Source organism: Chelonoidis abingdonii, chromosome 3 (assembly GCF_003597395.2).
Source record: "Chelonoidis abingdonii isolate Lonesome George chromosome 3, CheloAbing_2.0, whole genome shotgun sequence".
NCBI lineage: Eukaryota > Metazoa > Chordata > Testudines > Testudinidae > Chelonoidis > Chelonoidis abingdonii.
Window position 1 is genome coordinate 126,082,649 of NC_133771.1, and position 23,276 is coordinate 126,105,924.

At 40.5% G+C, this 23,276-nt stretch overlaps 1 protein-coding gene across 3 annotated transcripts in view; it reads left to right on the forward strand.

Moving 5' to 3' along the window:
• IGF2R (insulin like growth factor 2 receptor) overlaps positions 1 to 23,276 on the forward strand; it is a 100,318-nt gene that overhangs the window by 35,646 nt on the left and 41,396 nt on the right. For 2 of the 3 annotated variants that reach the window (XM_075064083.1, XM_075064084.1), the window contains exons 12-29: positions 132 to 269; positions 733 to 876; positions 2,096 to 2,230; positions 2,812 to 2,966; positions 4,336 to 4,509; positions 5,257 to 5,372; positions 6,018 to 6,180; positions 8,977 to 9,156; positions 10,351 to 10,452; positions 11,395 to 11,496; positions 12,114 to 12,291; positions 13,986 to 14,153; positions 16,549 to 16,692; positions 17,931 to 18,109; positions 18,562 to 18,649; positions 20,204 to 20,413; positions 21,341 to 21,471; positions 22,991 to 23,088. In XM_075064083.1, the coding sequence (XP_074920184.1) occupies positions 132 to 269; positions 733 to 876; positions 2,096 to 2,230; positions 2,812 to 2,966; positions 4,336 to 4,509; positions 5,257 to 5,372; positions 6,018 to 6,180; positions 8,977 to 9,156; positions 10,351 to 10,452; positions 11,395 to 11,496; positions 12,114 to 12,291; positions 13,986 to 14,153; positions 16,549 to 16,692; positions 17,931 to 18,109; positions 18,562 to 18,649; positions 20,204 to 20,413; positions 21,341 to 21,471; positions 22,991 to 23,088 (2,605 nt within the window). Of the gene's footprint in view, positions 1 to 131; positions 270 to 732; positions 877 to 2,095; positions 2,231 to 2,811; positions 2,967 to 4,331; positions 4,510 to 5,256; positions 5,373 to 6,017; positions 6,181 to 8,976; positions 9,157 to 10,350; positions 10,453 to 11,394; positions 11,497 to 12,113; positions 12,292 to 13,985; positions 14,154 to 16,548; positions 16,693 to 17,930; positions 18,110 to 18,561; positions 18,650 to 20,203; positions 20,414 to 21,340; positions 21,472 to 22,990; positions 23,089 to 23,276 lie in introns of all 3 variants that reach the window. The other variant, XM_032793182.2, reaches the window with a different exon arrangement.

Genomic DNA, 23,276 nt, shown 5'->3' on the forward strand with positions numbered 1-23,276 from the left:
TGTCTCCACTCGAGGTCACTTTATTTGCAGCTGTGGTTTTTAAACAGCTCTTCATATTGTGGATGTGTCTTGAGATCTCAGGTTGCTAGACAAGACTGTGTTATATCCAAAATAAAATCTCTTGTTCCCAGAGTCAGCGCAGAATTGGGAAGCTGTGAACAGCAGTCCTGTCGAAGCAGACAAACGCTTTTTCATCAATGTCTGTCATAAAGTACTTAAGAAAGGAGCAGCTGTTGTCTGCTCAGATGATGCAGCTGTTTGCTCTGTTGGTGAGTGAGTGCACAATTTTGAAACAAGTGTGGGTGTGAAATATGGCTTATAAAGATACTCAATGCTTTGAGACTGATTTTGTAATAACTCAGGGTCACAAAAATGAGTGTGCATGGGGCTGGAGGAGAGAATGGGGATTAAGTGGTGCCTTGTGCCCGAAAGAAGGCCTAGGAAAAACAGCATATACATACTTGGATTTCTTGTTAACGAGAGATCATTCTTTGCTAATATTGTACATTTCACTTTGTTTGTTGGCCTTGTGATAATGCTTTAAGGTGTAAAACAGCAAAACTGCCATAATCATGCAAAACAGAAGTTTCTCAGAGCTGTTTTTACTCCCCTCCGTCCCCCTGTAATATTTAGATACTGGCTTCAGCTTTTTTCCAGCTCGGGGAAATCACAAAATAGTCATTACTTAAAGTAAGCTTCCTTTTTTTCCTCTTCTCTCCCTCCTACTCCCAGATAAAAATAACAAGCCTAAAAATTTAGGAACGGTTATGTCGTCTCTCAAAGTTGGAGAGAGGATTCAGCTTACTTATTCAAATGGAGACAGCTGTGGGAATAACAATATGATCAAAACTATCATAACCCTTATGTGCAAGCCAGGTGAGAATGTTGATACCCATTTGTTTTCTAAGCTTTTTATAATGAAAGATAAAAGTGGAAATGGTTTAAAAACCGTTAAAGCCCTTTGGCAAAACCCTTTCCTAAAATGCAACTTTTAATGAAATCTGGCGACTTGCTAGATCTAGTGACAGAACTGCTAAATTGGCAACACTGGATGGAAGACAGACATGAGGAGGTGAGAGCTTCAGGGGTGGGGAAGGAATAGGATTAACTGTGGGAATGAGGAAGATGCCCTCCTCCCTGCTTAACCCCAGGTCCCCTTGGCAAGGGAGAGAACAAGTGGGTGTTGAGGTAGGGAGAGAGTAGAGGAGACTTTTTGGGGATGAGGGCAGAGGGATATTGGGGCTATGGCCACAGTGGAGACTGGGACTGAGTGCACGGGGATATTGGTTGTCAGGGAAGAATAGATGGCTCTGTAACTGGTGGTGGAAAGGGCTGAGGGAGCTGTGGTCAGCAGGAGGAGTGGCAGTGGAGGGAGCCTAGACAGCAGGCAAGTGGGCTCTGTGCAGGTTGGCTGAGGGTCTCCACTCCCTCAGAGGGGATCTGCGTGGCTCTTCTGGTGGGGAGGCAGTGCTGGGCTGCTCCTGCAGCTGGCCTTCGAGAGCTTGGCTGCAGGGCATTTGTCCAGGATGGACTATGCAGTGCAGCCCTTACCCTCCCCACTCAGGGGTTTTCTGTATCTGGAGGGGCAGATCCTGGTGTGAGGGGTTCAGGCTGGCTGAAAGGTTCCTAGTGAGAGTCAAAGGAGAGATGGAGGCTGAGCAGGGTCTGAACTCTGGGGTGGGAGGGGGGTCCTCCAGGCCCCAGAAGTTATAAGGCCCAGGCAGAGGGGTTGCAGAGCGACATAGCTTTGACTCTTACTACTTTTCACTATAAGAGACCTGTATCATGTCCATGTATCCTAGATTTAGCAAAGGAGAAATAGGATTACAATTTAAAACAAACTATGTGGGGGCGAATCTTTAATCCAGTGTTTTTTGAAGAGGTGTTGTAAGTCATGGGGATATATTGTCAAAAAAAGTACCCTTCTTAATTTGCTAGCTTCTGCATTCAGTGGGAATAGGGAATTGATAGCTCAGCCATCTGAAAAGTTTGTCTGTTTCAGGCTATTTGCTACTAAGCTTGGCAGAAGTGACTTGAAAACAAATGACAATTCAGCTCCATACTGCCCCTCTTTTTTTTTTTTTTTTAATGCCAGGTGACCTAGAAAGTGCTCCTGTCTTTAACTTGGAGAATGATGAGTGTTTGTATGTGTTTGAGTGGTATACAGCTGCTGCCTGTGTCTTGTCTAAGACTGAAGGAAACAACTGCAGAGTGTCTGATGCTCAGGCAGGTATGTACCCAACTCCCACAGAGGTTGGATTTTGAGGGTTTTGTTAGTGGAGAAATCTCAAGCTTATGTGGACTTTCATATTTGACAGCCTATTCTACATTTAATTGTGTGTTTAAGATGCATAAAATGATTATGGTATGTATAGTCACTCTTGCCTTTTATGCTTGAGCTACAAAACTAGGCGTGTGGAAATGGCTGTTAGGTGCATGACTTGCTATATGCATCTGCAAATACTCCACTTGCTTTTGCAATCATACATTTAATTTAGCCAGGCATCTGACTTTGAAAATCAAACCCTAGTCATTCTTGATGGTAGTAAAACGTACTTGACAGTTGTGCAAAAGAAATAACAAGAATGCTTAACAGAGCATTCAGATTAGATGAAAAGACCTGTAAAATGTAAAAGAGCATCTGCTTTAGTCAAATTACACCTGTATTTATGTACTTGGTTTAGAAAATAAAGTATAGCTGTCTTGACTGTAGGCCAAGAGCTTTCAGAAAGATGAGAAAAGGGGAAAAAAAACTGAAAACATCTGAATATACTGAACAAGTGTGATGGTTTTTCATTTGCTTCTCACTAGGATTTTCTTTTGACTTGTCACCATTAACCAAGAAAAGTGGCAGCTATGTCATTAACACAACCGATTATGACTTCTACATAAATATTTGTAGCAGTGTGCCAGAGGAACACTGTCTGCTAAAATCAGCAGCAGCATGTCAAGTGGCAAAAAAGCAAGTATCTTCAGTCTCCTATAATCTCTAGTACTTGGTCAGTTGTTGTACGTAGTGCATTAGGTGCCTGTCTCTAGATGTAGTCATGCAGTAACTAGCTTGCTGAAGTTAATTATGAAGTCCTGTAATTCTTTCAAACTTACTGGTAAAGGAGTGCTAAGCAATATGTAAAAATTTCTCACTTCACAGCTCCCACTCGATGGAGGCAGGGGGAACCCTGGAAGACTTTTAGTTATGAGAGTCATACTTGAATTTCACTTAAAGAGCAGTTCTGTTTCATAGATTCATAGATTCTAGGACTGGAAGGGACCTCGAGAGGTCATCGAGTCCAGTCCCCTGCCCTCATGGCAGGACCAAATACTGTCTAGACCATCCTGATAGACATTTATCTAACCTACTCCTTAAATATCTCCAGAGATGGAGATTCCACAACCTATTCCAGGGTTTAACTACCCTGACAGTTTTCCTAATGTCCAGGCCTAAATCTCCATTGCTGCAGTTAAGCCATTGCTTCTTGCTCTATCATTAGAGGTTAAGTGAACAATTTTCTCCCTCCTCTGATGACACCCTTTAGATACCTAAACTGCTGCTATGTCCCTCTCATCTTCCTTTTTCAAACTAAAATAAACCCAATTCTTTCAGCTTCCTTCTATAGTCATGTTCTCAGACCTTTAATCATTCTTGTTGCTCTTCTCTGGACCCTCTCCAATTTTTCCACATCTTTCTTGAAATGCAGTGCCCAGAACTGGACACACGACTCCAGTTGAGGCCTAACCAGCGCAGAGTAGAGCGGAAGAATGACTTCTTGTGTCTTGTTTACAACACACCTGTTCTGCAAAGTGATTGTAAAAAAACAAAACAAAACTATTATTCAATAAATGTTTTGATGGACTAAATTCTGTCCTCACTGAAAATGGCTAGGTTGGATAGGTGTGACTGAGGCCAGAATTTGGCTTGTAGAGTGGTTATGTATGTGTTTTGTGAGCCCAGTTATGCTGTTAGACTCTAGGTTCAGTTTGCAGGACTAAAAGTTGGATAAAATCATCCTCCCTATTTACAAGTAGAGGGGAATTGCTCTGGAAGCCATAAAGATACAATAAACCTGGATCCCCTCCTCCCATGCCACATATAGTCACTTTCAAAGACGACCTCCACTTCAAAGAATAAGGGTATTACTCTCCATATACCAATGCGGCTCAGAACTAACATTTTGAAAACTTGGTTTCCCTCCAAGGCTTGTTAGATTTATGTCAGGTATTTACTCTGTGTGGGTGCACACACCCTAGCTTTTAAGTTGTGTCTTAAGAGTTCAGTTTGCATTTGATTTAAATAAATTCTTTTCAAGCTATATGTTTTTTTGCCTTTTTAGCAAGGAACATACCTGGAGTCTAGGAGAACCCAGTTCCAAACTTTCCTATTACGATGGAATGATTCAGTTGACCTACAAAAACGGTACAACCTACAACAACGAGGAGAAAACAGAGCGATCTACCCTTATAACTTTCCTTTGTGATTATGAAGCTGGAATAGGTCAGCCTGAATACCAGGTAAGAACTTCCAAATGACCAAGAGGTCATGGGTGGAAACCCCTACATTTCAAGGATCTGTGATTCTCAACTGCATTTGTGTCTGTGTGAAACCTGTGTAAAAGAGAGAGTCCAACTCCCAGCAGCTGCAGTGGGGATTCTTATAAAAGGCATTTTGACTTATTGCAGAGCATCTGCCTCTAGCTACAGTCATAATCTTGAGAGCTGCAAAGTTTTGTCTGGCATTCTGAGCAACAGCAGGGTGTTTGCCCTGATCTGGCTGATTTCCAGCTTGAATAATTACGTTCTGCTTCTGCGCCAAACTGTGGTTAGTGGCTCTGCACCCATACCTTGTATTCTTCTGTAGTTTCCTTTGGATAAAAGTAGAGTTGGCCATTGTGGATCTGAGGAGACTGCATCCCAGTGACTGAGGTTATATGCAGGAGTAACTTGTTAAAGTGCAGTGGAATCCGGTGGCATGAAAGATGCTAAATTAATTAAGAGATGAAGTTTTGATAACTGAACTGGGGGAAAATTCACAGTGAAGAGGATGACAACAGACAGGAGAGCTACAGAAATCAGCAAGCTGTGGATCCAGAGTTTTTGCAACCTAAGAGAACATAGGTTGGATATTCCCCATGTATAAGGGAACAAGCCCATTTTACCCAAGTTAAGACATATCAGTTCATAATATTCTTAGAAGCCATACCGTTCTGACCTATTCTGCAGTCTATTTGTGACTGTCTTCCTATGATTCTGGTAATTTAGGTAGAAGACAATTACACATACAACTTTAAATGGTACACTAAATATGCCTGTCCTGAGATGCCGTTGGAATGTGTTGTGACTGATCCCAACACCATGGAACAGTACGATTTATCAAGGTAAGAGAGAAGTAAATAGACTTGTAACCTGAAGAACAAAACCTGCATGTAAAAACAAATGTCCTATCTAGCAAAGTCTCACTGGAAATTAATTTGGTGTCTGCTACTTAGACAACATTAGAAACCAGTGATCATCCTTTACAATCTTGAATTGTAAAGGACTAGCAAAAATGAAGGAAAAAGCATATCCCTATTTTTAGGAGGCACACTGCTGTGCCTGTCACAGTTGTAAATTGATTAGTGTCCTGCATTGTATTGTGGTGTGTGTGTGTGTGTGTGGTTTTTTTGGCTGGCTTTGATAGCAAAAATGGTTGTGCAATCAGAACTTTGTCTCTTTGTTTTGTAGTCTGCAAACAAGCACAGAAAGTGCAGTTAACTTTTTTAAGAAACATTCTGCAGCCAAAAATTTATAACTTTAGTACCTTGTTTACTTCTAATTTGTTGCAATGATAATAGCAAATAAGGGAGACACTGTATTTGCTGCTTCTGAACTAGTTGTTGTTGCATAGTTTTTTTTTGTTTTTGTTGGAAGAATTGATTTAGCTTGCCTCTTGCCACTTCACAAATTATAATCTCTCTAGTTCTCTCCATTTCTAAGAGGAATGTATATTTTAAGAATATAAATATTTCACTTTGGCAATTCAGTTTATCAAAATCCGAAGATAGAGGTGAAAACTGGTATGCCATGGACAACTCTGAACCAAATGAGCGCAGGAAGTATTACATAAATGTCTGCCGCCCTCTGATTCCTGTTGCAGGGTGTGATCGATATGCCTCAGGCTGTCAGATGAAGTTTGAAAAAAATGATGTGAGTATCACTTCCACCCCAGCACCAAAAGTTAGTGCATCAAATGTTATGTATAGATCAAAGATCCATTTTAAGTGACTTCTGACAGTAGGAGGGTAAAAATAATGGCCTGTGGGACCATAAGCATTGGCACAATTACTAGCAGGTCTTTCAGTAGGACTGTGCTTTGTAGTTTAGTAGCTCTAGTAGTTAAGGGTCAAACTTGCCCTCACAAGCCTGTAAATCTGGAGTAATGCCAGATTTACTCAAAAGCAAAATTCTACCTGCTTTTAAAACCACACAGTCACCTGAGAGCCGGCCATACTACAACCATCAGTCTCCCATTCCTGTCGCTCCTCAGTCACTTATCTTTCCTTGTGCACCTTATTGATTTGCAGTCAAAATCTACAATGGATATTGTGAGGGTGGATCGGCTTATGCCTTAAAGGGCATAAACAGGTAGGTCAAGAAACTCTGGCCTCTTTCTTCCTCTTCCATGGGAGCAGAATCTCAAGATCCTTCCCCCACCCCCGCCAAATCTAAATCTCATAAGCTTTTGTAAGTAGGTGCCTATGAGATTTTGGTCCACTCTTAAACTCTTCAGTTTATTTAACCAAAAAATAGTAATAAAAAGAGAGGTTGGAGCCAGGTGTAGGTGTGGTGACAGTGTAGCCAGTATCACAGAAGAGTCTCTGGAGCATGTGTATCTGCAATCCACTGCAGGGACAAACAGCAGCAGCAAGAACATACCAGGAAGAGCGAGGAGAGGTCCCCATCCACAAATTTGTCAATCACTCTCTTGCTTCCTGTTAAACTGTCATATTTAACAGATTTCTGCTTCACATCTGCATCTTGAAGCAATTAACATGCCACGGAGCTTGTACCCACTCTGATGCAAGTTCTCAGGCCAGATCCTATGCAAATTGAGAGCCTCTTAAAATACTTTAACATGCTATTCACTCATCCACAGCCTTTGTTTGGTCTTACTTTCCACATTAGAGTGAACTGTGGTAGAGAAGGGGTGTGAGAGTAAAAGCAAACCACAGCCTCTCCTTCTGAGCTGTTTCCTGGCGACCTGGGCTCTGATACTGCTGTTTTTGTTTGTTAGCTTTTTCCTGGGTAGACATACCCTTAGTCCAGTGGTCCTCAACGTGGTGCCCGTGGGCGCCATGGCGCCCACCAGAGCATTTATGTGCGCCCACCTAGTACCCAACAGAGGAGAGAAGCTGTGGCCCGGCACCTGACGGGGACAGAACTCAGACTGTGAGCACGGTGTTCTCTGTTTTCCCAGCAGGCGCGGGGCTTGCCTCGTGCCCAGCAGGGGAGACAAGCCACGGCCCCACGCCTGCCGGGGACAGAACTCTGGGGCTGCAGGCTGTGGGCGCTGGTGATCTCTGTCCTCACAGCTTTTCTCTGGCTTCTTTCTTCTCTCTGGATTCATATATTGTTATATTAAATATGATGATTTTCGTATTATTTAAGTACAAATACAAAATAAGCCTTGAAAAATTGTTGGCACCCACCACACTCTTCTGAAAACATGAATGTGCTACTGGCCACAGAAAGGTTGGGGACCACTGCCTTAGTCTCCCTGTGCCTCAGTTCCCCACCTGGGAATAGGGAGAACTTGAAAGTCATAGGGGTATAGACAATAAAATCCATGACTGATTGTGAGGTGCTCAAATTTGATGGTGATAAGGGCAATACAAGTACCTAGATTGAGTGGGGAAAGATTTTGCTTAGCTGTATATCTGGAAAAATTGTTTCAGCAGTGTTTCTCTGCAAGACCATGTCTATGACTGATGGAGACAGATGGCATTCCTTTTGTGAAGAGCTGCACTAGTTCTCTGCAGTTCTAAGAGTAAGAAATGGACACTGTTGGCTAAATCAGTAATCTATCCATTTCCAGAGCCTCACATTTGTATTTGCCTTGGTTCACAAATGGAAATGAGTTTGGTAGTTACTGCCCCCGGTTGGTGGGTGGATGTTCCCATCAGTCATACACAATTGGCAATCTCTATGCAGTCTGAGTCAGTTAGTGGAAACACCCTTGCTGCTTTGCATCAAGATGGAGTTAGAGTAAGGAAACCTGCATAATAGTTCATTATCATCAGCCATTCACTTCCCTGGACATCAGAACTGCAGAGGATTGTTATTGTTGGCCCTGATGACACATTGCCTACCCAAAAATCTACTTTGGCTCTATCCTGTAGAAGCCTAGCATGTCACTTATTGGAAATGCCCTGAAGTCCGTGACTGCTTGGTCTCTCACAAAAGCAGTACCAACTGCAGAAGCATCAAATGTGAGATGAAAGCTTTTACAAACCCTCTCTAAATCAGTGGCACTCAAATTCTGAGTCACGTACGATCCTTAAAAGCTTGTTCAGTCTATTTACTTTACCACATCAAGTTCACGTGTGACAAATGGTACACGTACCGCAGTTTGGGAACCCCCCTGCTCTAAATCTTTTTGCTTAGCTGTAGTTAGCTGAGAGACAGATTGTTGCCTCTAAAGGTTTTGGGTAATCTCTTAAACACTTTCCTGTAAACCAATACTTAATAGATAGAACTGATCTTGTTTTGATGGGACTGAATGTCAAGATAATTTGAGGGATGGGGGGAAGGTAGATTTCTTAACCTCTCAGTTGCTGTTTCACAATTAACTGCATCTTTAAAACAAGGATATTGCGGAATGTCACTCTGGCACAGCAAAGAACTCTGGGTATAGCTGAAAAGAGGAAGCTTGATTTTTAGTTTATTTACTTTTTGAGAAGCAAGCGCTGTTTCATTGACATACTGTTTTTTCCTTCATTCTAGGATTCCTTTTCTGAAACCACTTCCATTAGTAACCTGGGGATTGCTAGCAAAGGCCTAGTAATTGAAGGACGTGGTCGAGTCCTTCTAACCTATACAAATGGTTCTGTGTGCATCAGTGCTGATGGGAAGAGGACGTCCTATACAACCATAATCCATTTTACCTGCTCCAAGGGCACTCTTGTAAGGATGGAAATGCTTTTAGTAGTCTCCTCATTGTACTAATGTTTTTCTGAGGCTTTGTATGGGATACAGAAGCAGTGTCATACTGGAGACATGTTGAAGACTGAATAGTGATTTCTCCCCCCCCCCCCCCCCTTCACTGTAGTGCTTCAGTGATGTATATGGAGTTGACTTGCATTAAGTCTTGTTTGTTAGCCAAATTAAAAAAAACAAAAACCCTAACAATTGAGAAGTTAATGGTCTGATCTGGAGGCCATATTTAAGACTGGCTGTCATCTGACCCTGATACGCATGAGGATTTACACGTGTAACTCTACTAGTCTTAAATTATACATACATATTGAAAAGTTCTCTAATGTGACCATAGAGAGGATAGATCCAAAATGAGGAAACCTATGTGCTTTATAAGGCAACCAGACTTAACAGTTTCACTGTGTCTATACTTTGTCTTGTATGTATAACTGTTTCCTATTTGTTTATATCAAAACTACAATTACCTAACTCCACATAAGCAAGGGAATTCAGATTTAAGGTGGAATAATACTTGTTGCTGCTGAAATATTGCATGACTCTGAGATCAGTGCATAAAATCATGCTCCGAATCTTAGTGCAAAGAACATAGGATTATATTTATGTGGATTTTAGCACTTACTCAGCACTGCTTTGCTTTTGCGGGTAAGATGGACCTATAACACTTGATCGCAGTGAACTTCTGAGTATTTCTTATCTGAAATAGTAAAACTAGCCCTCTAATGCTTCATGGCTCTATTTGCCCAATATTCCATAACAGTAAGTGCCTGCTTACCATAATGGACTATATGCCAAGTCCTGAAATTTATGAAAAATACAATTTTATTTGGATTAGATAAGTGTATAAGTAGGACTTTTTGTTGTTAATACAGGTCTTTAATACAATTAACTATTCAGTCTAAAGTGTAGGCACCCCACATAGTGAAAGTCTTGAACTCTTGGCTGAGGAAAAAGTACCACAAAGTGCATGTGCAGTAACATGGGTTTTTTTTGTTGTTTTTTTTTTTTGAGCCAGATTTTCAATCAACTGAGAATTTGCCCCGAACTCTTACTAAAATAGCAAATTGTCAAGAATTAGTAGTTTTGACAAAGTGAAACACCGATGCACTTGAAAATAGTCTTTTTTTAATTTTATTTTGTTCTCTTTGCAATTTCTATTTTCAGAATAGCAGCCCCAGGTTTATTGATAATCGAGAATGTGTTGTCACGTTTCTGTGGGAAACAGAAGCTGCTTGTCCAGTCACAACAACAAAAGATGAAACTCAGGTGAGAGTGTGGAGGGCTATTTCGTAGCCATTAAAAATTGTTCATCATGCTTTGCTTGTTGTTGTTGTCCCTTTTTTTCCTCACATTGTCTCCTGCAAAACTAGTTTTACCAAAGTAATTTTTAAAGTGAATCCAGAGCTACTGAAAGGGAACAGACTTAAAATACTCACAAGTGAAGTCCTCTGTTATGATGTACCTGCTCTATTGATCACCTGAGAAGCAGTAGTAGGGCCATTTGGGAAAATTGCCTTAATATACTAGAATGTTGACCTAGAAAAGCCACTTCTGGAGATAGGGTAACTTACTTGCTATGATCATTGAATTGTTTGCTCCCCTGCGGAGACCGCCAACTGTATTATATCTAGGGATTTATGCTCAGCTCATCACAGCTGCATCTGGATTTGTAAATACCTATAGGGAGATCAGACTGATTTCACACTGGCAACTGAATAACCCTCAGATTTTTATGCACATCCTGGATCAGATCTAAATTAGTGGCCATATTGCAAAACATCTGCATGTCCTTCTATAATTTCATTGATGCATTCTCTTCTCCTTCATTTAGTTCTCCTTAGTTGACTTTTCAGACTTGCTTTATAGAGCATTATGTTCAGTTGTACCAATATACCAGTGGTGTGTACTTTCTTGGGTAGCTTCACGAACAGTAAATGGTCAGCTGTTTTTGCACTACACTAAAGAATACAAATGTGGTGTTACTGCTATTAGTCAGTCTAAATTAAATCTCAGTTAGCCCTTGCCCAAATTACGTTGTACCTATCTTGGTCATTAAGCATATTTGTAAAGGTTGAATTTTTTAAAAGATACAAGTATGTAACTTCTCTTTAAAAATAATAATAATAAATTCCACGTTTATCTGCAGGTCCCTTCTTAAAATAACTAACCTCTTCCTTCCCCTCTCAACCCCACCTAATTTTTTTTCAGTCCTGCTCTGTGAGAGATCCAAATAGTGGCTTTTTGTTCAACATGCAACCACTAGCTTCAGAAAAAGGCTATATAACCAGCGGAATTGGGAAGACATTTATGGTACCTTTTAATATTTTTTTATTTTATTTTTTAAATGTACAAACTGCAGCTAGCCAAAGCTGTATTCATACTTTCTGGTCTTAGTTGGTAAAGTGGAAAGTTTGACTACTGATCCTATCCTTTGTGCCAGTATCCTTATGGGTTAGCCAGGCAATGCCCTACTTTGGGAGAGGAGTTAAAGGCAGTTAAGTAGTTTTTTTTTTTTTCAGTGGCCAGTGAGAAGAAATTTTGAGGAAAGTGTCAAACTGACAACTGGTACACCTCAAAAGTAATTTTAAAGTCATCTTTCTGATGCTGACAAAATTATAAAACAGGTGTAGTTTTTGCTGTATTTCTGGCTATACTACACTGTATACTGCATTTCCTTTTGGATGGTGGTGGGGAGTCATAAATGGAGAAACTACCCTCTCTGTACTGATGTCAACTTACATAAAAACGGAAGTAAGCAAGAACCAGGGTGAGTGCAGAAATGGGGAATTTAATTATCCTGTCAAGCAGCAGACGCTTTCTATTGGCCCACAGGAGGACTATGTTCTGATGTTGCTTTTTATGTGGGAATGATTGTCAACATTAATTCTTCAGGCAAGTTAACATTATTCACATTTTATTTTTTTTAGTTAAATATTTGTGGACCAGCACCAGATTGTGGTGGTGGTAGTGATGGAAAACCAGCTGGTGGATGTGAAGTAGAAGGTCTAAAATCAGTGAGGATAGTGGGATTGGACAAAACCCTCTCTCTGTCCTCGGAAGGATTTCTAACTCTTACCTATAGAGGCAATTTTGAGGTAAAATCAGGTGAGTTCAAAATCCTGTGCTACAGTTTCAGTGAATTGGCATTTGCTTTAGGTCTGTGGTGGTGTTTTCATTCCCAGGCCCTGCATTTGTGCACAAAATCTGTCTGATTAAATTCAATGTTTAAAGCTGTCTGAAAAACCCAAATTTAATTTCTATAAAAAGTTCAAAGGAAATGGGAATTTTTCATTCTGCAGAAAAGCCGAGTTAAGACTCTCTCAATTTTTCTGTGAAACAAATGTGTCAAAATTTTCATAGTTTATTGAAACCAAATGTTTTGGGTTTAAGTTTACTTCCTTTTTCTCAGTGTTTTTTAACTTAATACAAATCAGAGGAAACATCCCCTCTTCTCTGCACGTCCCCCTCCCACACTCCCACTGGAAGAGTGGGAAGGGGGATGAGGGAAAAACCAAAATGAAATAGTTTCAAATTGAAACTAAAATCAAGTTATGATCACTTTGGGCTTTTTTTATTGGCAAAACAGTGGCTGAATTCAATTATCCACAAGTTTTTCAATTTGTTTGACAAACAGCTTTTCAAACACTTTGATCAGTAACTTTTAATTAGCTCTAGGTGGCATACTGTCTTGAATGACTGCTTCTATTTCTTATCAAGACTAACTTTCTGAAGCTGAAACATGCTAAGGAAACTGTTCACTTGTATGTCTGAATGTACTCAGTTTCTGGGTTCCAAGCTGGGAGACATGGAGTTTATTGGGAAGGGAATGTGGCCGTTTGAGAATGGAGCACTGGGCAGGAAGGGTTGATGTACAATCTTAAAACTAAGCATAATGCTTAAATGATACTCCATAGATTGAAGATCTGTCACCATGACAGTTAGCACCAAACATATTGTTGCTGTGTGCCATAGAAAATGGACCACCTGCAATTATGAAGAGTAACTGGAAAGTTGATATCTAACATCATAGTGTCAGAAATACTAAGTAAAGCTCAAGCTTCTTGGTACTGCTTCTTAAGGCCCTATGTAACTTAAGTTCTCTCTCTCTGTCTGATTTAGTGTGTTTTTCTGGTCTCCCTTCATGCCCAACCTACTGCACTCAGCAATGCCAGTCTTGAGACTCTATTTGTTCTGTTTTTTGCTTGGAAGTTATTTCATTGGGATAGGCCAAAAGAGTACTGCAGTTTCTGATGCTATAATTGTTTCCTTTATGTCTGAGCCAAGATCCTTGACTTTTGCTTAGAAATCAGAGCTCACTTCTTCTTGGATAACCTGTCAGCAACCATGGCAGTCCGATGCCTGAACAGTGATGGGGAGTGTATATGTATGGGCTGCTTTTTTTTTTGTGGTCAAGGGTTCAAGAGCACAGTTCTTACTGGGCATACTCGTTTCTGAAATCAGCCTCAGCGGCCCATGATTTGTTATGCTTCCTATGACAAGTTGGTTTAAACGGGGGTGTTTTTTGTTGACTCTAATTGGCAGTTGAATAATTCCGTCCCAGATCCTCTAAACGCCCCATGTTTGGGAGTTTTGTTTTGTAATTCTAAACACTGCAGACAACAAGGTAGAATTTTTCTGACTGATATTAAGGTTTACAATTTGATTTAATACAACAAATGGATATGTTGAGTTAGTAGAGTGACTGTTGTTCTTAGAGTGCTCACTTTTCTTTATTCTGAGATTAGAAAACCAATCTCATTTGCACCCAACAATAGATCATGTGCTGTATTTTCACACAGGAACATCCGACACTTTTACAGTGACTTTCATCTGCAATGACTCATACCCGGGAGAACTTAAATTTGTGGATGAAGAAATAAACAGTGCAGCAGGCATCCATAATACTTTCTTTGAGTTTCATACAGCCTTAGCCTGTTCCCCTGCTCCAGTAGACTGCCAGGTTACTGGTAAGTACACCATGGGGGTGTTCCATGAAATACATATCAGGGAGGTGAGGGTAACTGAACAAAAGGTAAAGCTTTCTGTGGAGATGGGTGAAAGTTTGAGGTAGGGTCAAAAATGTCATTGTCTTCAGGATAAGCGTCTAAATGAACTCTTCTAACCCTTGTTTGTTAACACGATTTTGATTCTTTTGTAAAAATGAGCTCAAAAATGTAACGATTACAGTTTATGTAAAAACATGTGGGTAGACAACTCATGGAGGGCTAAACTGCAGTTAGTTAATGGTGCATATTAATTGTTTCCTAATGTAGCACTCTCTTTTTCCTCTTTTTTTCCTAACATTTTAAAAGTTAGATGTGTGTTTGATCAATGATCTACATCTGAGTCACATGTTGCACTGTTTTCCCTAGTGGCTTGGCTCTTTACCACTCTGTTTTGTCACATGTAAACCCTACCGATAACTTCTTTGCACCTGCAGAATGTGCTGCAGCACATCTTGTTAGCAATGATTGTTAGTGAAAGTGGGGAATTTGGGCTTCAAGGGATGCTTTATCTGATATGTTATGTGGTTGCTGTTTGTATTTTTAAGTATTTGTTACAAGTACCCAGAGTACTGACATTAGTGATGCTGCATATTTAGATAAGTAAAACAACATATTCCTTATCTCAGTATGATGAAGCTACAAATCTTTCCTGATTTATGACTATGAATGACTTGGAAACCATGTGGTAGCTTTGTTTGTTTTTTGGTGTCCTAAGCTGGGATTGTCCTCAAAAAGGTATTTAACTAAAATACTTCATTTACGTGGCTTAGTAGTACCTAAAAGGAAGCGACTCTCTTCACAACTGTTAATACCATTAGAAGGCTGAAAATGGAAGGTTCCTCTGTTGCATGCCAGTAGTGTCTCATGTTCCTAGGCTACTAGATTTTCCCTCTTCTAAGAAGACTGCATAAAAGCCTTAGTTCTAGGAGAAAGCTAGGATCTAAATGATGTTGGAAATAGATAGATATATATGTGAAATTTTGACCCTACCAAGCTTGATAGCTGCCGTTTGACAACCGCTCTATTCTTTAGTCTGCACTGGAAAGAGTCAGCTGTCTGGGCATTTGCATGTGTCTGTATGTCATGCAGCTAGGTCTGAATAATAGTATTAGTCATCCCAAATTAGAGGATGTCGACAATCTTGATTTGTATTGATTGGCCATAGCATGGCTCCAAAGATCAGTTGGGGAAGAATAACACTTACTGCATTAACCACAGGACCATTTGCCTCATGTGCTGGTTGAACTGCACATTATTGCTGTAGCTGGTGATCTGCTTCCCACTGTGCAATGTGGTTCTTCTCAAAGTCATGGACCCCCACCATCAGTATAGTCAGCTGCCAGTTGCTTGAAGATCGTCTGTCTGAAATAGAAGCAAATTACTATTTGAATCTAAATATAGAAAGCAAATCCAGTACATTTGCATAGTTCTAGTCAATACTTCTGCCAGCAGGGCCACAGTATGCCCTTTGATTTATCTGTAGACAGATTCTATGTTACTTCCAGATTCAGTGATAAGTGACCACATGTGGCAGTATTAGGTCTATATACTGTTCATTTGGAAGGCTATGCCATGGGAAAAAAATTTGCTTGGGGAAAAATACCAAAACACTTCATTGAGAACTGTATGTACAACATTTGAGCCCAGTGAGATCCTGATCCTGTTTGGGTGCCACCTCAGTTTAGATAGCTAAAAACATGCTCCACCAAGTGTACTTAATTTAGGAGTGGGTTCTTGTCTCTTTTCCGTAATGTACCACATTAACAACAAATGGGAGAGGAAAGGTCCAGAAGTCTGTATCATAACATTCCTCTGACAATTACCTCAATGCTTGCATGGAAAACTAAGGGAAATTAATACATTTTCGAGCTGTCTTTACGTGTATTAGAGAGATGAAGTGGATGAGATGAGATAATCTATTGGACCAACTTCTGTTGGTGAGAGAGACAAGCTTTCCAACTTACACAAAGATGACCTGAAGAGCTGGATAAGCTGGAAAGCTTGTGTGTCTCGCCAACAGAAGTTGGCCCACTAAAAGATACTACCTCACCCACTTTCTCTCTCATGCCCTGGGACCAATACAGCTACAGCAACACTGCATGCAGTTTGGTATAACAGAGCCAGTCTTTTCTAGCTGGCCAGTTAGCTTTTCATAAACCTTCTGCAGGGGTCCTATGGATCAGTTTGGGAACTGCTGCCTTAATTAATAAATTTCATATTGGTAATGAGACTCTTAGTATGTATTGAGGAGCCATCTAACCTTGTAACAAGAACATGGCAAAGAAGGTCAGGTTTTTTTAATATACAATACCATATATATCCCCTCAATTTATTGTACATCCCAAATACATTTCAGATGCAGCTGGAAATGAGTATGATCTAAGTGACTTGAGCAAAGAGGGAGAGTCCTGGATTGCTGTAGATACTTCAAAGGATGCAAAAACAAGAACTTTCTATTTGAATGTTTGCAAGCCTCTACCTTATGTGCCTGGATGCCCTGGTAAGCTGACAGTGGTGCATTAAAATGCTCTCTTCCTAGCTTGTGGTTTATGACTTAAGTACCGATTTTGAGTAACTTTTTATGAAGTAAAGAATTGATATTTATCTCTTTCTGTGTTGTTTGTTTTAGGATTGAACCAGTTTGCTGTTAGTACATGCTATAGCAAAGGTGGTAGCCATAAATACATTTAAAAAAAAACAACAAAAAAACCCCCTTCTGTTTATCTTAATGTGGTAAGACAACTTGCTGAAAACACAATCATGAATAAATAAACTTAGCAAGGTGCATTTTCAGTCTGTCTAACAAAAACAAAGTAAAGTTCTAAATAAAATGTGCTGTCAGCTTCAGATGAACTGGTGACACTTCTTATATAGTTGATCCCTGACCATTTCATTCTTTGAGCTACTGCATTTTTTTGACCCACTCCTTTTTTTTTTTTTTTTTTTTTTTTTTTTTTAAATTACCATATATACTCAATCATAAGCCAGTTTGTTTATAAGCCGACCGCCACCCCCTGCCCAAGATGGATATGTAAAAATGGAAATTTTTTATCTCGTTCATAAGCCGACCCTATAATTCAGGGGTCACGAAACTTTGGCTCCCGGGTCATCAGGATAAGCTGCTGGTGGCAGACATGGTTTGTTTACTTTGAGCGTCCACAGGCATGGAGGTAAATCTAAGTAAATAAAGTGTCCCGGCGCGCCAGCTGTGTACCCTGATGGGCCGGAACAGCAACTGGTGGGAAAATATTTTTTTTTGGGGGGGGGGAGAAGCTGGGAGTCAGGGGACCACCCCCCACATGACCCCACCCCTAGCCAGAGACCCCCCATACACTCCTTATCTCATCCCATCCCTTCCCACCTTATCTGGGGAGGGCCAGGGGAGGATGTCTCTGACCTGGCTGCGGCCTGCTCCAGCGGGCCAGGCCGGGCAGCACGGCTGCTTCGGAGACTGGGGAGAGAGCAGCATGGCCAGAAATGGAGAGACTCTGGCCCCACCTCTTCCCTTCTGGCTCTGCTGACAGTGCTGCCTCTCCTTGCTGCCTCTGCTGGAGGTAGGGGCTTTGTCCCACCTCTCCCTCTCTATACCTAATCATAAGCTGACCCCCATCTCTGGTGCTTCCCTTTTTTATTAAAAAAAATTCAGCTTATGAACAAGTACATACGGTATGTCTACATAAGTGGAGTTTTCTGTAATGAAAATGTAACAGGCTGACATAAAATTTCCTATTCCTACAGGTGGTGCAATAGGATCTTGTGTGAAATCTGCTGATAAAGGCCAGAACCTTGGTGTTATTCAGATAAGTCCTCAAGCTGCTACCGATGGGTCTCTTAGTATTATTTACTTGAATGGTGACACATGCAAAGATAAACAGCGCTATTCTACACGTATCCTCTTTGAGTGTGATCAGACCCTAGTAAGTGTGTGTGTTGATTTTTATATAAAATTCAAATCCTAGTAATAAGTCAGTCTTATGGCATGTAACAAAATGTATTTTTCTCCATTCCAGGAAAAAAAACATAATTGGGGCCTCTAAATTTTGCTTAACAATGGTTTTTCAGTGTACTCTAATAACCAGAAAAGGGAAAATAACATTTTCATTGGCTTTTATTGAATAAAGTTTTATGCTGTGCAATACTAGACTCCCCATTATTACACAATGAAAGTGGCTTTGTTCAGGGACCTGATTAATAGGGTTAAAAGTACTGGCATTAGATGCAAGTCTGCTCGAATTCAATCTTCATGAGTTAGACATACACTTGGATTTTGTTTATAAAATGCATTTATCTTCTCTCTCACTGCTTACCCAGAAAGACAAACCTTTAAATATTAGAATTGGTGATTATTCCCCATGTGTTTGTATTGTAGGGCTCACCTATGTTTCAGCGTGAGGATGGTTGTGAATTTGTGTTTATCTGGAGAACCCTGGCAGCCTGTCCTGTCCATAGAGCAGAAGGTAAAGAAGTCTCTAAACTGGAATTAAATATGAAATGTGATCTTATTCCTTAATATTACAACAGTTTTTTGTACACAATGCTTTTGTGAAAATACTTGTGCAACTGCTCTTTCATACACATAATCTCAGAGCACTAAAGGCTCATCTTGGTTATGAAGAGAAAGCTTTTAGTATCTGAAAAATCCACTGACCTGTGATGGTGACAAAGAAACAAGCTGTGTACTTTTATAGTACACTGCTTCACGAAAGTTACAAAGTGTAACCGTCGGGTAGGGTGTGGCAGCACAGGTGTCCAACTCAGACTCTTAAACTTAGCTGTCATGCTGGTTGAGGCTGGGTACATTTTTATTTCAAGCTCTAATGTTAAATGTCATGACTTCCAAAGAAGCCTTCTGGTAACTTCTGTGTGCCATTGTGATCCTGAACTTAGTTTTTCTCTGTTTAAATTGTCAATGATGTATAAGCAAAAATCAGAAGTTTTGTTATAAAAGTACTCGGAACCATTATTATTACTCTATAATGCTGTAGGATCAGTACTGCTGCAAAGGCCAATCCTATTAAAATTGCCTTTATTTGGGCCCTAGTAAGCTTGGTGGCGTGTGGAGGGAGTAGCTTGAAATATATGGTGGTGATTCTCAACACACAAGTGTCTTGCTTTGATTAAAATCTGTGTTTTTAAAACACGGCACAAGACCCTTAGCTGGTGTAAATCAGTGTAGTTCCATCCATTGAAGGCAGTGAAGCTGTCCTGACTTACACCAGCTTAGGGTTTGGCTCTTCAAGTTGCAGTTTAATCCACAACTACTCTAGTTCTTACATTTAAGTAAAGCTGTGATATATAGATAAAGTTACGTAAGTGTACATCATAATGTACACTTAACATAGGTCTGATCTGCAGTGGCAATTCCTGAGTCGTCTTAGTCCACTGTTCTCACCCGATGCTTAGAGAAAGGTGTAGGAGTGCCACACTAGACAGAAGTGGGATAAGCTGCCCATCCAAAACTGCTCTCCTCATTGCTACCTCACTACTCATTCTCTGTTTGCAGATCATTAATAAATAAAGGTCCTGGGCCTGGCACTCCTCCACTTTTAACCTTTTGGCATGATGAAAGTTGACTAATCCTGCTCTGTCCTGCTTCCTAGACAGTTTTTGATCCATGGCCATATTTTTGAGTTTATTTTTGAATACTGCTTTAAAACAGTGAATATTAAGTTTTTAATCTAACAATTTTAAGAGGTTATTAAATTGTTGAGCTTTTCTCTTAATTGTCACCAAAAGCTAAATAAAAGAGTGAAACCCTTAAGTGGCTTCTCACATGATCAACAGAAATGAGTTGCTTTAACTGAAGTGGCCTTCCCATAAAGTTTGGAGCAAAATTTACTCTAGGGTTCTTAGGAGTGATGGGCAGGAGGCAGCCTAGTAAGGACTGTCGTTTGTGCAGGTTTGACTGTGTGTGTCTGTCTCTGTCTCTGTCTCTGTATATTGCATAGCTTGTGTTTAGCTGTGTTTAATGTATTTGCAATTTAAGCCTTCTATTAACTTTTGATTTAAAGGAGATAACTGTCAAGTGAAAGATCCAAGGTACGGTTTTGTGTATGATCTGAGGCCTCTTTCTGAGAAGGAGAAGACAGTGAGTACAGATGAATATGACTACCATTTCAGAGTCTGTGAGAGAATAACAGAAGCGTGCCCTCAGGTGAATCGTCTGAGCAATGTGTCGTCATGCCAAGTAAAGAAGCAAGACCACTCTGTTAAAGTAGCAGGTATAGTAGTTGTTGGGTTTATTGAGAGGAGTTGGGAGGGGGTTGCTGTGTCACTCTGGAAGTGTGAGTGCAGCTTTTCAGTGCCACTGTGCATCTCTGGGAAGTACAGAACCACTGCCAAGCAGATCTTAATATAAATTAGTAAAACATAATTTAAGGAGCAGCTCCTACTTGTGTGTTCCCTAAAATGGCTTCTGTATAACTGGACGCTGTCCTTACCATCTGTTTGTGACTCTAGTCAATGATGCCCCATATCCAGTTGTCAGCTTTGAATAAGTCCTGTACTGCCACTCAACTATAGGGTACAGACCACAGTGAATCAGAAGCTCGGGTTGGGGAGCAACTGAGAGCACTGCATCTGCTGATGTGACTTTCTATGAATCTTCACTGGCTAATGCACAAGTGTCAATGACAGGCTGTGGGGGAGCAGAGTCCCTTCTCTTACTGGAGGCTGTTTGGAATGTAGTGCTTTGAAGGGAGTTAAGGGGCAGATGAGGTGACTACATCGGCTGGCAAATGGAGGACTGTGGCTTCAGTGAAAATGTCAGGATGATTTCAGAGTAGAGAGAAGAACCTGTGCACATTCTGTGATCTAACTGGCAATGATGGTGAAGACATTGCAGAAGAGCACATGAGGCCTCTGACTATATGGCAGTCTTTCTGCATAGAAATTCTTTTTCACAGCTAAGATTAAGTTATTCATTGTAGCTAAAAAACCTAATATCACCAGAAACCTGTAACTTCTTTGTCATGATCTGAGACAGTATGGGCAGAAATGTATACTTACTGTCCCTTACCTAGTCTTTGTGGCCCTGCTGGCAGAAGTATTGACTAGAACTATGCAAATGTACTGGATTTGCTTTCTATATTTAGATTCAAATAGTAATTTGCTTCTATTTCAACTGTTCTTTCTATCTAATTTAAAAGGTTTATATACTGAGAAGCTGACCTTTGAACATGGATTAATAAAAATCAACTATACCAGTGGGGAGAGATGCCACAAAATATATGAGCGCTCAACTGCCATATTTTTTTACTGTGATCACAACACTCTGGAGGTTAGTGTATCTTTTGTACACTGAAGTCTTTGGGAGCTGCAGAAAAAAGAATAGTTTCTGAAATTATTCACATGAGTTGCCATACTCAGAGGCCTAGGGAGACAAGTGTAAGGGAAATTATGTATCTTATTGTTGAAGGAGGATTACACTTTTCTTGAAACAACACTTCTCACTGCCTCCCTCCCCCTATTCCTGACTGAGTTAAATTATTTTGTTATCCTCCTTAGTTGTGGGATAATGTGGCTAGATAGAAAATGCATCAGCAGCTAAATTAAGGGCACCCTGAGGCGACATCTGGATGTCTGCCTGGCATGATGTGGGGACCTCAGGGAAATCTCCAGCACCATTCCTCTTACTGAAGAATTACTGTGACTACAGAAGCTGAATCATGAGCCCTCAACTGGCTTTTAAAGGAGACTGGAAAAGGATCTTTCCTTATAAGGGCATAATTTGATTTTTTTTAAAGTGTAAAACACATGGCATGAGGATGAGTAGCTTATCCTACAGAAGAACAGGGCATTCTTTTGTTACACGTTAACTGAGATTATATTTTTTTATAACAAACATACCTTGTAAATGAATTATTAGAAGGTACAGAATTCTGGGAAATGTGTTCATCTTGATCATGCTAATCTTGCCCCTACAGACAGTGGTAGATTCCACCTTTTTAAGTCTGCCTGATGTTTAGCAAGAGTGTGCTTTATGCCAAGTTGAAACACATGCTTCCAGAAGAGCTGCATTGCAGAGCATGACTAACTAACTTCCTGGAATATACTCGTCTGAGGATTAGGCCTCTTAGTTTGGAAGAAATATATTGCTGCACTGCCATGTTCCTAAAAGCCCCAACTTTCCAAAGCCAGGACTGCTTTATTTTTTTATGGCCATATTGGCACTTCCAGTTCTGCCACCCCCCAATGAACCAAATCTGTCCCCTCATAAATACAATTAATTTACATCTTCACAGGGCTATTTCTGTAGCCCTCAATATCACCTTGAAGGTGGCCCTCCTCTTCCTGATCCCTCTGCTCCTTTTTTTTCCTAGCCCGTATTCTGAAAGGACCAGTGGCTATGGGGTTGCTCTGCTTGCCTACTCCCATTTTGGAGGAACTGGGCAGAAGCTAACAGTTCTATCCACTCTGATCCCTCTCTTTTTTTTTTTTTTTTTTTTTTTTTTTTTACCCTTTTCCTTCCTGTTTAAAGAAACAGTGGGCCTTACTGCTCTGCTACTCCTCCCTCCCTGCAATCCCCTAGAAGGACCCTTTCCTGTGGATAACATTTTTACATGCCCTTGATGAATGGCACTTTTCTGAGCTCTGGTCGTATATACCCAACTTTAGGACTGGTAACATGTGAAGGTATTCTCTGCATTCAGCTGTATAATGTTAGATCTCTGGTTGGTGTCTGACTGCACTAATGTTTGAAAGCCAAATGAGGAAGTAGGGGAAATTTTGTTCACTGCTGTATTTAGAGATGTGAAATATAAACTTCTCTGCTTCTGTTTTTTTTTTTTTTTTTTCAGCCAGTGTTTCTAAAAGAAACTCCTGATTGTACCTACCTGTTTGAATGGCACACCCAATATGCCTGTCCACCCTTTCGATCCATAGAATGCTCCTACAAGTAAGCTGTGCTTCCCTCTGACCTAAACTGCTGATACTGTGACACGTGTCCATTCAGGAGACATTGTATTCAGCATGAGCAGCTATGATCACAGCCATTATTTTCTCTTGTTGATAACGTGATCCAATGTGAATTTGCGATGGGTTAAATTGTAACGTGTATCACCAATGGACAAGTGCAAATGTAAT